At 36.9% G+C, this 19,024-nt stretch overlaps 1 protein-coding gene across 1 annotated transcript in view; it reads left to right on the forward strand.

Moving 5' to 3' along the window:
• The window catches only part of LRP1B (LDL receptor related protein 1B), a 631,173-nt gene extending 619,740 nt beyond the window's left edge, over positions 1-11,433 (forward strand). Inside the window, exons 87-91 of the mRNA XM_071746448.1 lie at positions 1,928-2,004; positions 4,108-4,198; positions 6,305-6,449; positions 7,468-7,566; positions 10,052-11,433. Coding sequence (XP_071602549.1) covers positions 1,928-2,004; positions 4,108-4,198; positions 6,305-6,449; positions 7,468-7,566; positions 10,052-10,192 — 553 coding nt within the window. The 3' untranslated portion in view covers positions 10,193-11,433. The remainder of the gene's footprint in view (positions 1-1,927; positions 2,005-4,107; positions 4,199-6,304; positions 6,450-7,467; positions 7,567-10,051) is intronic.
• The last annotated feature ends 7,591 nt before the right edge of the window (positions 11,434-19,024 follow it).

Raw genomic sequence — 19,024 nt, forward strand, 5'->3', positions numbered from 1 at the left:
AAAGATTTAAATTGTGTTCAGTGTGAGTTGGATGGTGCTAAGATGGTGGTAAGGGAGTGGAAATATCAGTTGGATTCACTGTTAAAATGTATCATTGTGAACTAATTTATGTAATTAGTTATTGGTGGCTTCCTTTGCAGGGAGGATTTTACCATGTTTATTTAAATAAACAAGCTTATTTCAATAAACATGAAGAACTTGCTAAATTATAATGCAGTTTATCATGTGAAAAATTTTGAGTCATTTAATAAACATGGTTTTAAAGACCATCTGTGCTTTATGTCTGCAGAGTTTGAATTAAAAGCCATCATAATGTATCCAACAAAAATGAAATTAGAGCCACAAAGAAGTTCAAACTTAATACAAAACCAAGTAAAGAGATTTGTCTGAGTGTTGGGTTGTGCTGTGATAGGCTTAGGAGCAAAGAGAGAAACTAGCCATGTATCTGTGGTGATCTGCAGAGACAACAAAATGTCAAAAGCATCCCCATCATAACTCTCTGAGGCTTTTCTGTAAGAATTCCACACTTTTTGGGTCTGGATTATTCCATATCTTTCCAAAGCTTTTTGAACAATGTCAGTCATTAAGCACGTCATCCACCTCTCAGCTCTGCAATTTGTTCAGTCCTTAGAAAGGTGTCAGATAACAAGAGTTCTTAAAATTGTGTGCATGGTAATGAATGCTCTGCTGCATTTTCCTAAAGATAACCCACCCTGAAATTCATAAATAATTCAAAAACTACAACTCATTGCACAATATGCAACAGAAGCAGATGATACTTCCTACCATTTCCACACAAAGAGTTAGAGGTTCTGAAGTAAATTTAATCATATTTACAGCAGGATGAATAAGCAGTTGAATTTCCTTCAGGTATTTGTTTCCATTTTTGATGGATTTGCTGGGGCTGTGTACACAGACTCCTTGTGTTGCGTTGTGTGCATGGAGAGAATTCTGAATCCTGTCTGAGGAAAGGTTTGCCTATTGATATTCACAAAAGGGAGTTACAGCAGAATCAGTGTACTCATCCATCCAGGCTCATGAAGCAGATATTCTGAACATAAACAGAATTCAGAGCCCTCTGAAGCCAGTGGATAGCCCTATGCCTTCAGAACACCTCTTTATGCTTTAACTCACACCTGCTTACACACACCTATTCTGTATTTCTACAAATATCTGGTCAGACGGTTCAAAATTTCAAAAGATAAATCCATTGAATTGTAGAATTTTCAGGAAAACATTTATATATGAAAGCAAAGGAAGGGGGAACTTCAGCTAATTTATGAATGTTGGCCAAAGATAGGTCTTAGTGCTTCAAGGAACATATTACCATCAGGTCTGTAAGAACTATTCTACCACAATTTTTATATTGTCCAGAGCCATTAGGGACAGCAGAACTGGGGAAGGAGCCAGTTGGTACAGATAGTGTGTGTTACAGGTTGTGTGTAGGAGTAATTTATGTCCAGTCAGATGCTTTGTGCAATGTGGATGTGGCCACTAGATCAAAGCTGACTCTAAAACATTTACAGTGCAAGTGCCTTAGCAAATAAACCAGGCTGGACTATGTTGGCTGTGCATGGATCCAGTTCAAGGGTTTCTTTGTTATGGCACCGGAGGTGGTAGTTGGTTTAATAGGATTGGGGCATATGGGTTCAAGAGTTTTAGAAATGGACTCTGGAATGAAGATTTCAGTGATAAGAACAGGAATTGAAGCTACAAAGCTCTGGTTGCAATCTAAGAATGTACTCAGAATGTTTTAAGTGCCTTGACAGGGTACTGCTGACTCCTTCCATGAAGTTTATTGCTTTCCTTGTAGAATCACTGTTGCCATTCATGTAGCTCTTCAGAAGATGCTGGTGGTCTCTTTTCTAGATTAGTATGTTAACAGCTGACACGTATTAATTTTACCATCTTCATTGGATCCTTTTAGATGTTCAGCCAACTGGTCAGGCACACAGTGTGAGAGACCAGCTCCTAAAAGCAGCAAGTCTGACAATATCAGTACAAGTAAGTACCTCAAGTAACTGCTACCACTTGTCAAATTTGGCTCTGTTTAGAAATCTTAATTGGGTGATATTTTAGAATGTGAGTTTGTGTCATGAAATTTACTACTTACATGTATTTTTTTAAAAAAAACTAATTAAATTTATATCTCTCCCAATGCTTTGATTGACATTCAGAGTGTTTCATGAGGTGGTTCAGGTACAAGCCATATGCTCCACACTCAGTGCTTCAAGGCTGTAGCCTGAACTTTTCATAAAGAAAATATATTGAGTGGCAATTGCTTGGTGCTATCACTGCTGTGCAGGGAACTAGTATGAGACCTCTGACCATTTAAATCCTACTGAAAGCCTCAAAAATAGAGTTGTAAGTAGCTCATAACTTTTGCATTGGCTGTCTGCAGAGGTTTGAATTTTACCTACTGTGAAAATCATCCTGAGAGGAAGAATAGCTCCTGTCGTATTTTTTTAAACACGTCTGTAAGCATAAAAGGATGGGATTGCTACACTATTGGCACTTTAAACTGAACAAGGGTCCCTGTGGTGAACTGAGTATGCTGATGGTACCCTGCTGCATCTCTCTCAGTCACACCTAACCCAAACCAGAGCACCAGAATGAATTGCCCACCATTCAGGTCAGCTTGATGCTTAGATTAAATCTTCCTAGCAATCCAGACAGGTGAATAATAAACTGGAAATAGGGAGGAAAAAAAACAAAAAAAACCCAGAACCTAGAGTAGTGATTTTTGTTGAGGGAAATACCTACTACAGTTTGGGAAATGGGTGTTCATCCTGTGCCTGCTGCTAGACCCTGGGCTGTACCATGCTCACATACATACCTGGTGGGTGGGCTTTTAGGGTTTTTTCTTGAATGCTTACCTACAATATAACATGAACATTTTTGCCCCTCCTCATGCAGTTATTTATCAAATGTTATGTTAAAGCAGCACTGTTGTAATGTCCTTCACGTGCTGAGTCTTCATATCCTGAAATGAACTCAGGATGCTTCAAGGCTTTATTTACTAGTACTGCATTTCAGACCTCTGGCAACCTAACTTGGCTTTCAGTAAGCCTGCAGGCAGAATTCAAAGCATCATTTTCAATTCTTTATTTACCCTGTGCTAAATGTAGAGCAGAGACTGCCAACAGCTCATTTTTTAATAAATGCACAAGTGTAACCAGTGAAACCAAGCAGCAATTGTTGTTTTCCACCAGATTAAACAAAATGCATGCCATTCCACACTGGCTTTATACTGGAGTCTTGTAGTTTACGAGGACCAGGTTTTTATTACATAATTTCTTTTTGTTGTATGTATTTGCTTATTGCCAGATACTTACATTAAACAAGAAATTCTTAGAAGGGTACAATTGCAGATCTGATTTCTGCAGGTAGCCCCATTTCAGTTGTCATCTGCCAAAATAATGCTAAGCCTATTTTCTCCTTCCCTATTCCCTCCTCTCCTTTAACATCACTGCCTGATCTGGGCACTGGTTTTCTGCTACATTAAGCATTATTGGAGTCTCCTTGATTGCCTGTATCAACATAACAAAATTATTGGCTCCTGAGTACAGTGCAGTAAAAGGCAGAAATCCATCAACCATCTAAAATGAATATTGCTTACTACTTTCTGTCTTCCCACAAGTAAAAGTAATATGAATGCTAACAACGGAATTTTTCAGTCAGAGCTCTGCCTACTGAATATTTAAAATTAATAATTGTATGATCCCAATAAACTCTTGAAGATGAGGGGGACAGTTTAGGGCAGTCCATGCCACTTCAGTCCAAATTCTTCAGTAGTTCTGCATAACTTCACACAGTGTCACTGCAAATGAGAGCAGGGAATTAGCCCAAAACCTATTGGTGTCCAGAGAGAGGGAGCTCCTGGTTTGTTGAGAAAAGTACTTGTGTGTACACCATTATATGTAGTGATTTTTTAAAGTATTATTATTGATTAACATCCAGATTTCAAATCTGTGAAGTTCATAGCATGAAATTGCTGATGAGGGAAATTGTTCTTGTTAAAAAAATTATTTTAACTGTTTTAAAACTGTGAAGAAATGTTTAGAGTTTGCTGAGGGTATTCACTTGTATTTCCTTTTTCTGTTTTAGGAAGTATTGCAATCATTGTTCCTCTTGTTTTACTGGTGACATTGATCACTACTCTGGTAATTGGACTCTTTCTTTGCAAAAGAAAACGAAGGTAAGAGATTTTATATTGATATGTGGAGCAAAATGTAAATCTTTTCAGTGTTGATACCTTTTTGATATAAAAAATAACTTTGTATATGTTGAGCAGATAATTACAAAACAACAACAAATCAAAAAAACACACAAAATTTGTTTCTATATGCAGGGAGTTGGTTCCATTTTGGTTCCTGCTGGAACAATCATGTCTATTATTTATACTTGGATTCCACAGACAGTAGATAAGTGTAGTTCTTCTCTTTCTGAGTTTGCTCAATCCTGCTAAGGTTGGGCAAGTGTTAGTAACAGACTCAGTGAGCTTAGTGAACAGAATCAGTGCATTTCATTGGAGCCACATAATTAACATTGTTCATGACTATAAATACTTTCAGATAAAACCTGTGCAGAATTTCTAGTTTCTAGTTACAGTTCATTTCAGTTTATTTACTTTGATTATTCTTTAAAAGTTTATATATGTTATAGTGAAGATGTAAACAACACTCAGAACATCTTCCATGGAGTCCCAGGCTTTGTCATCATTACTGTATTTCTTCAGTACTTTTTATAAGAAGACAAGTTCTAGCACTGAGCAGTGAACCTTTTGCTCTCTTGTATTTAGCTGCCTTAGAGCTGATAATGAACTTGGGGAGTATAACAGACATTTTGGATTTGGCCGTTTCTTCAAAGGCCATATTGAGTGACAATGGCAATGCACATTTAAATGAAATATTCCAAAATAATAAGCAAGTAGGAAAAGAATCAGTTACGTTGCTATCATCTAACATCATGCAGAGCATCCCCCTGCAGACTGTGGTGCTAACTAGTAAGGATAAATTTTTAAATTTATTTTGAAAGCCAACAAGATAAATACATTCCCTCAGCATACTGTAAATAACACTGACTCTGCCAAGCTCCATGGATGCCATCATGTGCTGCTCTACTTGAAATCCAAATTTATTGAAAGCCAGATCCTGAAAACCAGTTGCTGGTCTGTGAATAGTTTAAGTGGAACAAGTGTTTCAGAGCAACTTGTTAAACAATAGATCCTCAGTAGAGAAACAACTGACCTCAATAAGGAACTTTTTTAATTTTCCTTAAAATTACATTTGGAAATATATTTTAGATTTTTTTTAATCTCTTCAGTGAAGAATGTTAGATACTAATAAAGTTATAGCTGTTTTAACACCTGTACACTACAGATAAGTGCTTATTTTAGGAAATGTGTTTTTTTCTGTGCCATTTCTGAAAAATACAGATCCTTTAGTGTACTCAATTTCAAACACTGAAGCTTTCCAACCATCTTTCTCAGTCCAGTAGGATTCAACTATTACCATCCTGACTGTGACCTCCCAATTATTTCCTTGTAATACGAGAGAACATACTGCACTGAGGAAAATGACCCTCTAGAGATTATTTCAATTGCTTAGACTAAAATCACCTCCTTACCAAGAAGAAATTAATTCAGCAAGTAAAACAATTCAACCCAATCACTTTTCTTTACTGTTACCTAATTCAAGGTTTAAAAGAAGACTCTTTTATTAAAGTTTGGAAATAATCAAGTTGAACTTGAGCTTTCCAGTAACCACTGGCAGGGAATATGAAGTGATACTCTGAGAAGTTCATGCATTTTTAATGCCTCATGATGAAACCATTTGCTTGTCATTGGATTACAACTGACTTTGAGCAACTGATTTCAATGGGAGGTGAAATGAATGAGCAAGGGAACATGACTCTTGTTCACTCCATCTTCATTACTGCAGGGAATCTGCCATGAGTTTGCAAGGCTTTCCTGGAGAAGTGAGGGAAATCTAGAAATAAAATGAGGAAGCTCGTTGTAGACAAGTGAGCACTTCTAATGAATTCATACCACTGCAGCCAACCTCAGAAAAATACTAAAAAGCTACTTTCAGCTTTTGTGAGATCTGCAGATAGACTGAAATTGCACTCGGTTTGAAAAATGCAAGGATTTTGATTGTCTCTGCAGGAAACACTTTTTCATCCTGTTGGTCTCCATGATTAAAGAGAAATAAAATAACATTTTTACTACTCTAGGATGAAGCATCCAAGAAATGTCTTGAAAAGTCACTAGCATCTTTTTTGTGTGTGTGTTTATCCCTTACAGGACAAAAACTATCAGAAGACAACCCATTATAAATGGAGGAATCAATGTAGAAATTGGCAATCCATCATACAACATGTATGAGGTGGGCCATGATCACAGTGAAGGTGGTCTTTTAGCCTCAGATTTTACTGTAAATGCAGAAAAGGTAATTTTTTGTTTTTGTAATGGCAAAACCACTACCTCTTTTGTCTTACAAAGCTTTTGACTTTAAATGTAAATAATAGAAGCCTAGGACAATGTTCAGATTTAGTTGCACAATGACTCTAAAGACAAGTTAGACTTCATTGGAATATTGTTCATGTCTTTATTAACAGCTGTTTTGCCCTCTGATGCTTGCTGAAAAGCAATATTCCTAGTGCTCACATTTTACCAAAGCAGTTAGAACTATACTACAAAATGCTATTTTGTCATAGACATACCTACTTAAGCTGCCAAATTGTAACCCCATCTTCTTAATCTAGTTGCAAATACTGAATATAAATATATTCTCACACAGTCCACCTTCTGAAAGGTGAAAGGGTGCATTTATACAGAGAGTCACTGATTTCACATAGGAAAAACCTCCAAAAGCAGAAAGACTTCAGAGAACTGTCTGGCTGAGATAGATTAAATGTTTGCACAAAGCCAGCAAGTATCATCATGTTGTTGTGAAAGATACTGTCACTTATGCAGCAGCACTCTGCAGTGCCTGAGCTCCCTGAGTGATGTGACATGGGATGAAGGGGGTAATGCTGCGATATCTTTCCTAGAGCTCCCTAATCAGCCAGACACCAAAGGGCAGCCATCATTCTGTGGCATTTCTGACAAAGCAATAACTGGATTACTGGGAGCTCTAGGAATGTCATTGCTGCCTCACACAGTCACTGCTGTAAATACAAGAGGTAAGCTGAAAATGGAGTTACTCACTGGAGGAAGAGGGACTGAGCCACTGCTTAGTGTGATGTCTGGCTCTAATCCTGGCTGGAAAAACCATTTGAAAATGCTGGATGTTATTCTCTTGTTAAAGGCAAGCATTCTTCATGCTGAAGAAGACCTCTAAGTGTATTTTTTTAATTGTAGATCAGTCTAAAAGAAGGGTTTAATTTGGCAACTGTTTGTTGGTTTTGATAAGAACACATGGAAAACGCTTTTAGCAGGGAAACTGAATTTTTCTGTTTATACAGGCCAGATACATAGGGGGAGGGACCACTGCATTCAAGCTTTCACACACAGCTCCATCAATCTACCTAAACTCTGACTTGAAAGGACCACTGTCAACAGGGGTGAGAAATGATGATTCAAATCCATTTCATTCCACCACAGCCCCTTTCTAGAGAAAGCTTATCTGACTTTTTTTTTTTTTTTTTTTTTTTTGTTTAATAGAGCCATTTTCTGTTTGGTTTTAATTTTGTTTTTCTTCTTTTAATGGCAAGAAGAATAACACTAAATAATACAGTTTCTTTTTATACAAAATTTCATTTGTACCCATCATTGTAACATGATCTAAAACTGCACAGGAATGCTAATCCAATAAGCAATGGGATGCTGTTCCATAGCATTATCTTAAGTTTAGTGTGGCATTCACAGCCATGTATGTTGATATATTTGGAATTTACATGTAATTACAGGCATTTAGGGGAGTTTTTCAAGCTGAGAGAAGTTCCCCAATAAATCAAAACAAGTCCTTTCTTTTAGAGGAATTTGACATACACTAGAAAGAACAATTTCCTTTAATACTCATTTTAATTAATTATTTTCTCATCTTTAAATAATTTTTAACATAAAAGAGTTACTTTTAAAACATCAGAATTTCACTACAGTTTAAACATTGACATTTGGAGTACTTAAAAGGAACATCAGTCTAACATTCGTTTCCATGTGCCTCAGTATAAATATTCATCTCTTGTGCCGTTTGCTTTCTTGCATGATTGTAATATGTTGTATTTGGAAGTTTAACAATTTTTATAGGCTTATGGTATGTCTGATGGAGCACGAAGCCATGGATGAGGAAAGCTAGGCTGTATTCCCTTCTCTAACATTAACTCTGTTATTCAAGTCACTCCAGTTACTTTCTGTACCTTGCTGTTAGCAGCAGCCACTCCAAGAGGGATCATGAGACAGAGCCTACTGTCCTATATATATTAATAAAACCATAAGGTGCTATATAGATGCCAAGAGTCTCTGTTATGTTGTGGTTATCATCCTTAATACTGATCGTGCAAGTAAATAAAAAGTCCTGTCACCTAAAATAAAACTAAATTTCCTTTTTCCTGAATTTCTGATTATAGTCATTACGACAAATATAAAGATCTTTAATTTAATGGGAACAGACAGGTGTAATGGAGTTTAGTCTCCTAAATTACTACAATTGATTGCGTATAGATATATGTTTCTTTAATATAGAAGAGTTGCTTCTTTATTTATTTTTAAGCAGATGTGACTTGCCTTTTCCAGCCTCTATTCTGGGAAAGGGTGAAACACCAGACAATCCCTTATTCATCTGTAATAAATGGGGAATTGGCAGCTTTTAACAAACTAAATGAGGAGCTGCCATACATAGCCAGGCAGCCTAAGGAGTATCAGAATCCTGGGCTCAGAAATGGTATTGACCAACAGAGAAAAGAATAACTAAAATTCTCAACATTTTTCATTCCTTGTTACCCAGGGTGTACTCAGGAAAGTAAATAAAAATCTACCCACTTCTCTTTGGGTAATTTAAAGGTTAGCCACTTCTTACATACACCAAACTAATTTGCCTATTTTATTGCTTGCTGATGTTCCACTCAGTATTTGTGCAAGCAGATTTGTTAGTTATAAAAAAAAAAGATTTGGACCATAAGGTGCCCTTTTCCATGATTGTACTTAAAAAGCTAAAAATCTAATTTGGATAGGAAAGGTCTTTTAGGAGGCAGTATGGACATGAAGTCTAAAGGCAGTATGAGATGCTGACGTTAAATGCTGGATAGTGCTTTCTCCTTAGCATGAGTGGTAGTGAGGGGGTTTTCATCCATGTTGCACATTGTTCTCAGCTGTCAGACTCAGGAGATTTCTCATATCCTGAAGTGCTTTGCAGAATTAAAAATGGGCTTGTCCTATACTGAAGCACCACTCATTTCAGTAGATTTTTTTTATTATAGTCCAAATTACCACAACTGTTGAGAAAATACTTCTCAATCTGTAACTACTATGATATATCAGAAGTTATGATGGTTTATTATTAAAGTTTAATTTACGGTACGAAAATATTGAATTTTTGGTCAAATCATTTTGTATATTTGGGCCACAGAATTCGAAAACATGGTCAGCTATTGATGGGATGCTGATGTCTTAGAACAGGTAATACATGGAAACTGCTGATGGCAGTTTTCTACTGTTAAACTTGTCATATGGTCTCACAGTGCACCTTCTCTTTAAACTCCTTCATGTCTATTCTGAAATCTTCCAGTGTAATAAGGTGGACGAATCAACTCCAGAGACATTTTTCAAGGTTTTTGTTTTAATTTTTGCCATCGTTTTTATGGTTTTAATATCATAATATGCTGCATGTCACGTCATCAGTTATTTCTAAGAGCATGTCTTATCATGAATTTCAGTTTCAACTAAATAATTAACTCATTATCAGGTTTGCAGAAGTCCAGGTATCTATTAAATACGTCCAAGTGTATTTTTATGTGTCCTCGTTTTTGCTTTAACAAAACCATTTCCATTGCCATAAACATTGATTTTGGTTTGATCTGACTGATCTAATGTGTGTTAATTTCTCTGCAGCCAACAAATTACGCCAATCCAGTATATGCAAAGTTATACATGGATGGACAAAACTGTCGAAACTCCTTAGCCAGTGTTGATGAAAGAAGAGAACTCCTTCCAAAGAAAATAGATATTGCGATAAGGGAGACTGTGGCATAATCTGCTGTTACCTTTTATACTCTGTATAAATGTATAAAATATAAGGATTACTTTTCTATGTACCAACAGTATTATAATTGTTTTGGCATCAGCATTACCTCTGTTTTTTGTTTCGTTGTTTTCTGGGCTTTTATTTTGCTGATGACTTTTGACTGACCATTTGTAAGGTATTTTTATGAAAAAGAAACTGCACTACGGTACAATTTACAACAATGCTGCTGAAATAACACACCTTTAAATTTGTTAAAATTGCAAACAACATATTCATTTGTAGCGTGAAAACGAGCAATCTATTTTCTATGAACTTTTTTTGGTTCTACTTAATCGATGAAGATGGTATCTGCACTTTTTTCATTATGTAGTCTGGAAGCTGTCATACAGTGTGTAATTTTGTTTATTTTAAATGGTGAAAGAATGAATGGTCTACTTTCTTCTTTGTGCCCATTAGAACTTTCTTCAGATCCTGATAAATCTAGATAATTTTTCACAAACCAACATAACCTGCTTTTAAATTAGCTTTAGGTTGCCAAGAAGTAAACGAGACTACAGAAATGGAACATCTAATGATCTGCATGAACACAATGATTATGTTTCAGAAATTCAGTGACTGTACATGATATACTAAACATATATACCATGTAAACAAGCTTTTGTATTTATTAAAACCTTATAGAACATAGTAATGATATATCTTGGAAGCTGAAACCTTACTTGCTGTGGGACAAAGCATCTGAACTCCAACAGTCCTATAGGACAGTAGCCACCCTAGAGCACAAGAGGGCATTACCTATACATGCATTATATGTTTATTCACATAATCACATGCATTTCTTATGGATCAATAATTCCCCAACACATATGAAGCAGCAGGGGAAAAAAGCAAACTCCAAACCTTAAGCACACAGAGGTGATCACAGCATTCAATTTTGACAATCTCAAAAAAAAAGTCATACCTGCCCAGAGATATTAAAGAACACAAGACACAGCAGTTTCTTTAAATGAAGATAAACTGTAATATTGCTGAGGTTAAATACAACCAAATTGCATATTATTGATATTTTACCTAAGCCTGAGCTTTAGTGATCTGGGTTAAATACCAAAATGCAGGTATTGAAAGTGAAAAGCATCAGTATAAGTTTCCAGCTCTTGCTCTGACCTGGTCTGCTTTCTGTTGTTGCTGAGGAAAAACCTGACTCACCTTTTTTTAATTCTGATGGAAATAAAGAATACAATCTCTTTCAGGTTTGAACTGAATCAAAGTATTTTATACATAACTTTAAAGGCACAAAAGACTTATTCACACATATACTGTGGAGGATTCTTCCTTCCTCTACTAGACCTGACTGACTTTTAGCTATCATAATATATTAACCTAACAGATTAAATATGTTTGTGGTTGCTCTTTATTCCCTTTGTACAAGCATTACAAAAATAACTGCTGTTTTATAAAAGATTTTTGTTGTACTATTGTGCATGCATACTACCTATTTCTAAACTTTGCCATATTGGGGCCTTTATAAAATTCTTGATTTATGTAATACTAGTGCAATTTTGCTTGAACAATGTTATGCATATCATAAACTTTTTCAGGTTCTTGTTTAAGTACATTTTTTTAAATTGAACAGTATTTTTCATTTTGGTTATAATAGTCATTTTGCCTATGTTTCTACAATGAAGTGTTAAATACTTTATAAAAAAATTGTTGACTGATTTATGTAAAAGAAAATCTACATACTTAATTCAGCGTGTTGACTAATTTTTAAATTTAATTTACAAAATGAAAACTAGAGAAGAGCAAATTGAAGGGAAGAAGCACAACTGTATAAACTGCTAAATTCCTTTTCTTGAAGACAATTTTTACTTTTTATACAACTATTATACTTCTATTTAAGTCTTTTTGCAGCTCTGCATGTTTGGATAACTTAGGTGTATAGCTGTAGAAAATTAGACGTGTAGCTGTATATTGTGTCAACAGATTTTTTTAAACATTTTTATTTTCTATAAAATATTTTCATACCATACAGCTGTGATTCCACAGGTTCTTCCATTCTTCCTCTGAAATCATCAAAGATGGATTTGATCCTCAGTTTTTGCATGATAACAGTTGTTATGAGGCGTAAGTAGTTAAGTCTCTTCAGAAACATTACAGTTTATTTTCTGGCAGAAAATTTCATATCTTTAATGCTCAGAACTGAAGTTTAACTAATGAGTATACAAATAACATGAGTTTCAAATCATGAACTCTTACACAGACCTGATAAAATGTACTTATTGTGGTGTCTCATGTTTCCTTTCAGTGAGACATTTTTATTTACACTTTTTGAAGTGCAAACTGCTTATTAAAAATTAAATTTATTTCTTTTCTTAGAAATTCATAGTTGATGTCAGAGATATTGAATGTTGCATATTAGATCAGAATCTGATCTTAATTACATTGGCAGGATTATGATGGAGAGATTGACCCCTATCACTGCTATGTCTTGAAGATCTTTACATTACACATCTGTGTAATAATTCCCAATGGATTTTTTGGTTGGTTGGTTGGTTTTTTACTTTTACTTTACCAGGGTTCTCCATAGGACTTGTTCCTCACAATCCTTTAACAGCCCCAAACCCCCCAGGTTCCATTGCTGAGCTGGAGGGTAAAAGATTGAGGACTTGATCAGTAACCTATAGGGACATCCTCATAAACTCAGTAAAATAATTTGGGGCAGGAATTTCTGAAAAGTTTTTACAGGGAACAACAAAGGTTTTTAACTTTATACATTTTCACAGCCTTCTTGCTGTTATTAGTGCCAGAGTTGTGTGTTTTTTAAGTTGACATGAGCTGAGAAGAAAAAAATTTGGATAAATGTGCCTGTGTTGCTGATTAAAACATCTGTCTCTACAGGGTATAGTTGAAAAGCTTTTTGTGGTTGCTTTGCTGGAGATACTAATGATATTTCATGGGAAATGCTAGTACTGTGCTACTTCACAGAATTCGTCAGGGTAAAATTTGTCTTCCATGCTACTAATAATTTTTCTTTGCAATGTCAAGCAGTTTGTGGATTCCATAAATACCAGGTATCAAAATTATTCAGGGAAATTGAACTTCTGATAAATCTAATCCTGAAATACACTGATCATTTACCTTTTACTCTTAGGCTAAGGAATAGTTCCAGGTTCCTGGGTGACCACTTTACAGCTCTGTCTCTTTACTTCCATTCCCCACATTTTCATTCAACAGAACAAAAAAAAAAATGGATGTTAGCTCAAAGGGGGACATGATGTGTTCCATCCCAAACTAGGATCGTTAATTCTTTGCTGGATGGAGAAGCTCTACACAAAACATGAAGACAAAGAAAAAAAAAAAACAAACTATATTTATACCTAACAGTGCAGTGGACTCTCTGCGTTGTGGTAGGTCTCTTGTTCTATGCAAGGTTTTGCATGAACACTAAATTATGTCTGCAGAAGTCGGAAGACTAAGACTACAAACTGAGATGGATGATGCTGCTTTGATTCCACACAACTGATATTGCCAATATGAATACAGTGCTGTTGATAAACACACTAGAAAGCCCATATGAGATTATTTATTTTTATATGAATTTTGTCTCTCATTTCCAAGGCAGGCATGAGGATTGAATTTTGCAGAAGGAAAGCTCTATAGTGAAATGCTTTTAAAACTTCTACCTAAGTTTATTATCTATCAGTGAGATTGTGGGTAAGGTTCTACTATAACAGTAATTATTTTATTTTTATTAAGCTCTTAGTGACTAGAATCACTGTGGTCACATACATAATGAAAATTTATTTCACATAAAAGTGCAGAATGTATCAGAATAAAATCAAGTATCTGTAGGCAGCAGGTGGCAGGACCTGCCGAGTAATGAGCTCAGTCGGTGCTCAGCCTCACCTGTGCCCAGTTAGGGCTGGCCCAAGTGCGCATGCTCAAAGATCAAGGGCCAATAAAAGGTGGGGCCTGAGACGGGCAAGGGGCTCATTCTGAAGCAGGTCAGCAGCCGTGCTGGTCGAGGCCAGTTCTCTACTGATCCTGTCCTCATTCAGAGCCTATCATTGCCTTGAAGTTCATCTCCTGCTACATCTGGTGGAGAATGCGGGCATAGACTCTCGCCAAAACCACTTAAAAACAAAACAAAAAACAAAAATCCACAAAACCACTTAAAAACAAAAAAAACAAAAAAAAAACCAACAAAAAAACCCCACAAAAAACCATATAGAATTTGTACTATAGAATTTATAGAATTTGTACTAAATTGTATATTGGTAATAAAAAAATAAAAAAAAAAAAAGGGGGGGGGAAATGTAGGCGACAGGTGGCAGGACCTGCCGAGTAATGAGCTCAGTCGGTGCTCAGCCTCACCTGTGCCCAGTTAGGGCTGGCCCAAGTGCACATGCTCAAAGATCAAGGGCCAATAAAAGGTGGGGCCTGAGACTGGCAAATGGCTCATTCTGAAGCAGGTCAGCAGCCGTGCTGGTCGAGGCCAGTTCTCTACTGATCCTGTCCTCATTCAGAGCCTATCATTGCCTTGAAGTTCATCTCCTGCTACATCTGGTGGAGAATGCGGGCATAGACTCTCGCCAAAACCACTTAAAAACAAAACAAAAAACAAAAATCCACAAAACCACTTAAAAACAAAAAAAACAAAAAAAAAAACCAACAAAAAAACCCCACAAAAAACCATATAGAATTTGTACTATAGAATTTATAGAATTTGTACTAAATTGTATATTGGTAATAAAAAAATAAAAAAAAAAAAAGGGGGGGGGAAATGTAGGCGACAGGTGGCAGGACCTGCCGAGTAATGAGCTCAGTCGGTGCTCAGCCTCACCTGTGCCCAGTTAGGGCTGGCCCAAGTGCGCATGCTCAAAGATCAAGGGCCAATAAAAGGTGGGGCCTGAGACCGGCAAATGGCTCATTCTGAAGCAGGTCGGCAGCTGTGCTGGTTGGAGGCCAGTTCTCTACTGATAATGTCCTCATTCAGAGCCTTTCATCGCCTCAAAGTTCATCTCCTGCTACAAGTATCTTATGATACAACCCCCTTTTTGGACGATGAGAAGATGATAAAGGAAAGAAATGTCAGTGATAGTAAAAGGATCTCAAGGTAATCAGCCTTAAATATAAAGACATTTTTCATGAGGAACAAGCAGACCAACAGTGAATCTTGTCTGTCTAGCCCTGGGCATCTTTGCAAAGATGTTGTGGCATTTGGAATTTTTCAATTCTTAGATGGGTGGATGTATGGCTGATAAAGGGAGTGAGCATTTGTCATCCTAGTCCTCCAATTTTTCATGCTTACCATCTCCACATGTGTGAAATCTGATGAAAAGAAGGGTTTCTAATTTAGTGCCCATATTTTAGGATGATAAAGAGGACCTAACATGCATAAAGCATCTTTTTGCCAGCTGCATGTGACTTAGTACCTGTTGTGACTCTTGTGGCCTCTGGCAGTGGTCTTCAAAGTAGCACTTGAATAGAGGGAAGCGTCTGCTGGCCTCTAGAGGATGTCAATTGAGGTTTTCTTGGAAATAAGTTAATCATACTACTTCTTCCACTATTGCAACTAAACCTAATAATGACCTATTTTTGTCCCCCCCCCAAAAAAAAAGAAAAAAGCAGATTTTAACTACCAAGCTAGGTATATATGCATCATATGTGTAGCATAGAGCTGATGTGTAGTTATTCTGAGTAAAGACTCATTTTCACAGGTAGGTAGAAAAAAGGCCTGAAACTGCCATGAAAACTTAATTTAGCTTTACTGTTAAACTCTTTTAAAGTGAGTGTTCAACGTGGAATTAAATAACCTTAAAAGAGTTGGCACCTTAGAAGATTTCAGGAAAAAAAGATGTGTAGCCAAACAGTTTCTCACTTGTGGATCCTCACTTGTGTTTCATGTTGGTATTGCACAAGGGGGAACATGGTTAGTGAGCTTGGTGGTATTGGGTTGATGGTTGGACCTGATGATCTTCGAGGTCTTTTCCAACCTCAGTGATTTTGTGATTCTGTAAGTAGGTGTTTGATGATTTTTTTAGAGATAAACAGAATGAGCACATGCTGAAGAGGTGACTGCTCAGCATGTTCAGGATGATTGTACCTGAGCCTTGGGGTTTGGGTTTCTGTCTGCACTGATGTGTCTGGGTGTGCTGATGTCCAGGTCTGGTGATCCCTGTGTGCCATGCACTGAGCTCTGTAACAACCCAACACCTACAGCAAGCCAGGAACCTGAATGATCTTACTCTGACTCAAATTGGTCAGATACAAAGTTCTAATTCCATTGGTGAAGGCAAAATTTGGGTTAATTGGGTATCCCAGGGCTAATAGGGTATCCCAGTCTAAGGGTGGTGGAGTCTATTAATAGGGCAGGAAGGAACCTTTGAAGAGCACATTGCTGGGAGTGAGAGCAGCCACATCTTTGTGATAGGAAAGTTGCCTATCAAGCTGTCTTATCTTCTGTCCCAGACTTTGTGCCCTACTTGTTGCCATCCACTGCCTTTCTTCCATGGTGTTCAGAAGGAATAAGTATCCATCCCTCTGTCTGAGGGATGCATGGAGACTGTTTCCCTAGATGAATGACCATACCTGGGTGTCAGACTTGATGTGTTGGCTCCTGTGAAGGTTGGAGCAGCTGCTAGGAGCTCCAGTCATGCTTGCTCCACCCAGAAGGCTCCTTTAGCCCTCTGTTTAGGTGAGCAGCCTCCACCTTCACCTCAGAAACTGATACAGATAAAGTGGTTTTCCTCTGGGTCACGGTGTCCACGTGTTAATTACTGCCCCATCCCTCTGCTTATCACTGACAAGAAACAAGGCATGAAAAAAACTTGTGAATTCCTTTGAAAGAGAGGAAAAGTTTCCTCCCCTTTCCTTTCACGAAATCTCAAAAAAAAAAAAAAAAATAGAATGCAAGCTCAGATATATCCTCCTGGATCCTGTGGTTGCATATAGACATGCTGCAATGTGAGCATATGGATAGCAGAAACTTCATGGAGAAGAGCAGTGCCAGGTTACTGACCTTTCTTTCCAGAAGAAATTACAGTTGAATTACATTGTTGAGATGCAATTAGTGCGTCCTGCCCTGCAGTTTGCTGGAGCAAGTCTCTAAAGTGGGTTTTTGCCTGTGTTTATGAGGGGATCTTGATAATTTAACAGAGATAATGTGACTTGAGACACTATGGTGATCCCTGCTGTATGGTGTCTGACAGCAGTGTGCTGGTAACTCAGTTTAAGTGTCCTCTAAGGCTGGTAAAATGGCATTAAATGGGTTGTAGGTGGCCCTTCTTACTTGGATACATGTTTCCTGGTGCATCACAAGTCCTGATTTACAAATGCTACTTCCCAATGTTGGCAAATGTGCAGCACAGCAAACAGATCTTTGTGTGAATAATACACTGCCATAGGGAGCTTAAAATAGACAGAAAAAGAAAACAAACAAATATTTTTGTCTGTTGATTGTCCATAAATCCATACCCTCTTTGTAGGGTTTTGTAGTTCAGTAGGCGGCCTGGAAATAGGTCTGTCATAAAAAGGCAGTGACCTTCTCTAGATTTGTCTGTGTCTTTGTGTGATTGGGTTCGTTGTGCTGCTCTCATGTGTCTTAGCTGTCACTTTTCAGATGGTGTTAAAAGATATTTTATTTTCTGCATACATTTTGGTGTTCTAATCATCTTGAAATTCCTGAAATCTGGTTGCCATGAGCAGCGTTTTAATATAAATTATTCTACAATTGCAGCTTTAATTCCTTTTTTAAAGTTTGTTTTCTATACTGCAGAATCGGGTATCTTTTTTCCCTTATTCTTAATGAACATGAATAAAACATAATGAAATGGCTAATCTGAGATTGCTATTATGTATACCACCAAAGTCGTGTCTGACAGTATTAGGCTGTCCTTTTTTCTGCTTAAAATTAAAACATTAATGTAGCTTTCAGTGATAGGTACTAAAACATCTTTATAAATACTTGAAGAGACACTGTTCAATGAACTGTGCAAGACAGGAGGCTGACCTCGCACAAGTAATTAATTATCACAATCAGAGGAACTCCAGACAAAGTACCCTCTCCAGCAATTTGAGAGCTAATTAACATTCACGTCTCGTAAAAGTCACTTGACTTCCAATTATGATTAAATATGCAAGGTCACTGGGACACAGCAAGTGGAAGAGCTGAAAGTAGTCCCCTAGTTCTGTGGTGAACAGTTAAAAAGTGATGGCAGGCACTGATCGGCTGTGCCAGAAATACAGGGGACATGTCACCCTGTACCACTGTGCTGGGTGAAGGATGGATGGGTACATCACCACTACCAACAAGTGGGGGTTTGGCCCCACTTCTGCAGACCAGGAAAATCCTTTTTTCCAAAATGGAATCATCCTAGACAGGTAGAGTTGTCCACAGGCCTGATCAAAATATTGTCTTCCCAGTTTTTTAGAATGTTAAACTACATGACTGCTCTCATCATACATTTTGCTATCAAATTAATGTTAATTTTGAGTGCCATTTCTTGTCACTGAATAGTCTAAATTAATCACATTTGACTGGTCCAGAGTGCCCTTTGTTAAGGGTTATCAGAACTGAAACAAATAATATTACATTGCTTTTGATGGACAAACCTCTTTTGTTCATTCTAAGTTCATTCATTCATGAGCATTTGTATAGACTGCTCTATTTAAAATGTGTCTGACATATTTCAATATTTGAAAACAAAAGAATATTCTCATATCTTATAGACTAGACTTTTTCTAAGAAATCTATTTTTGGAAAACCAAATGAAAGAATAGAATAATTTAGATTAACAAGCACATTAATGCTAAATGAAATAGCAAAACATTGCCCATTA

This window comes from Heliangelus exortis, chromosome 6, assembly GCF_036169615.1.
Source record: "Heliangelus exortis chromosome 6, bHelExo1.hap1, whole genome shotgun sequence".
NCBI classification, from domain to species: Eukaryota; Metazoa; Chordata; class Aves; order Apodiformes; family Trochilidae; genus Heliangelus; species Heliangelus exortis.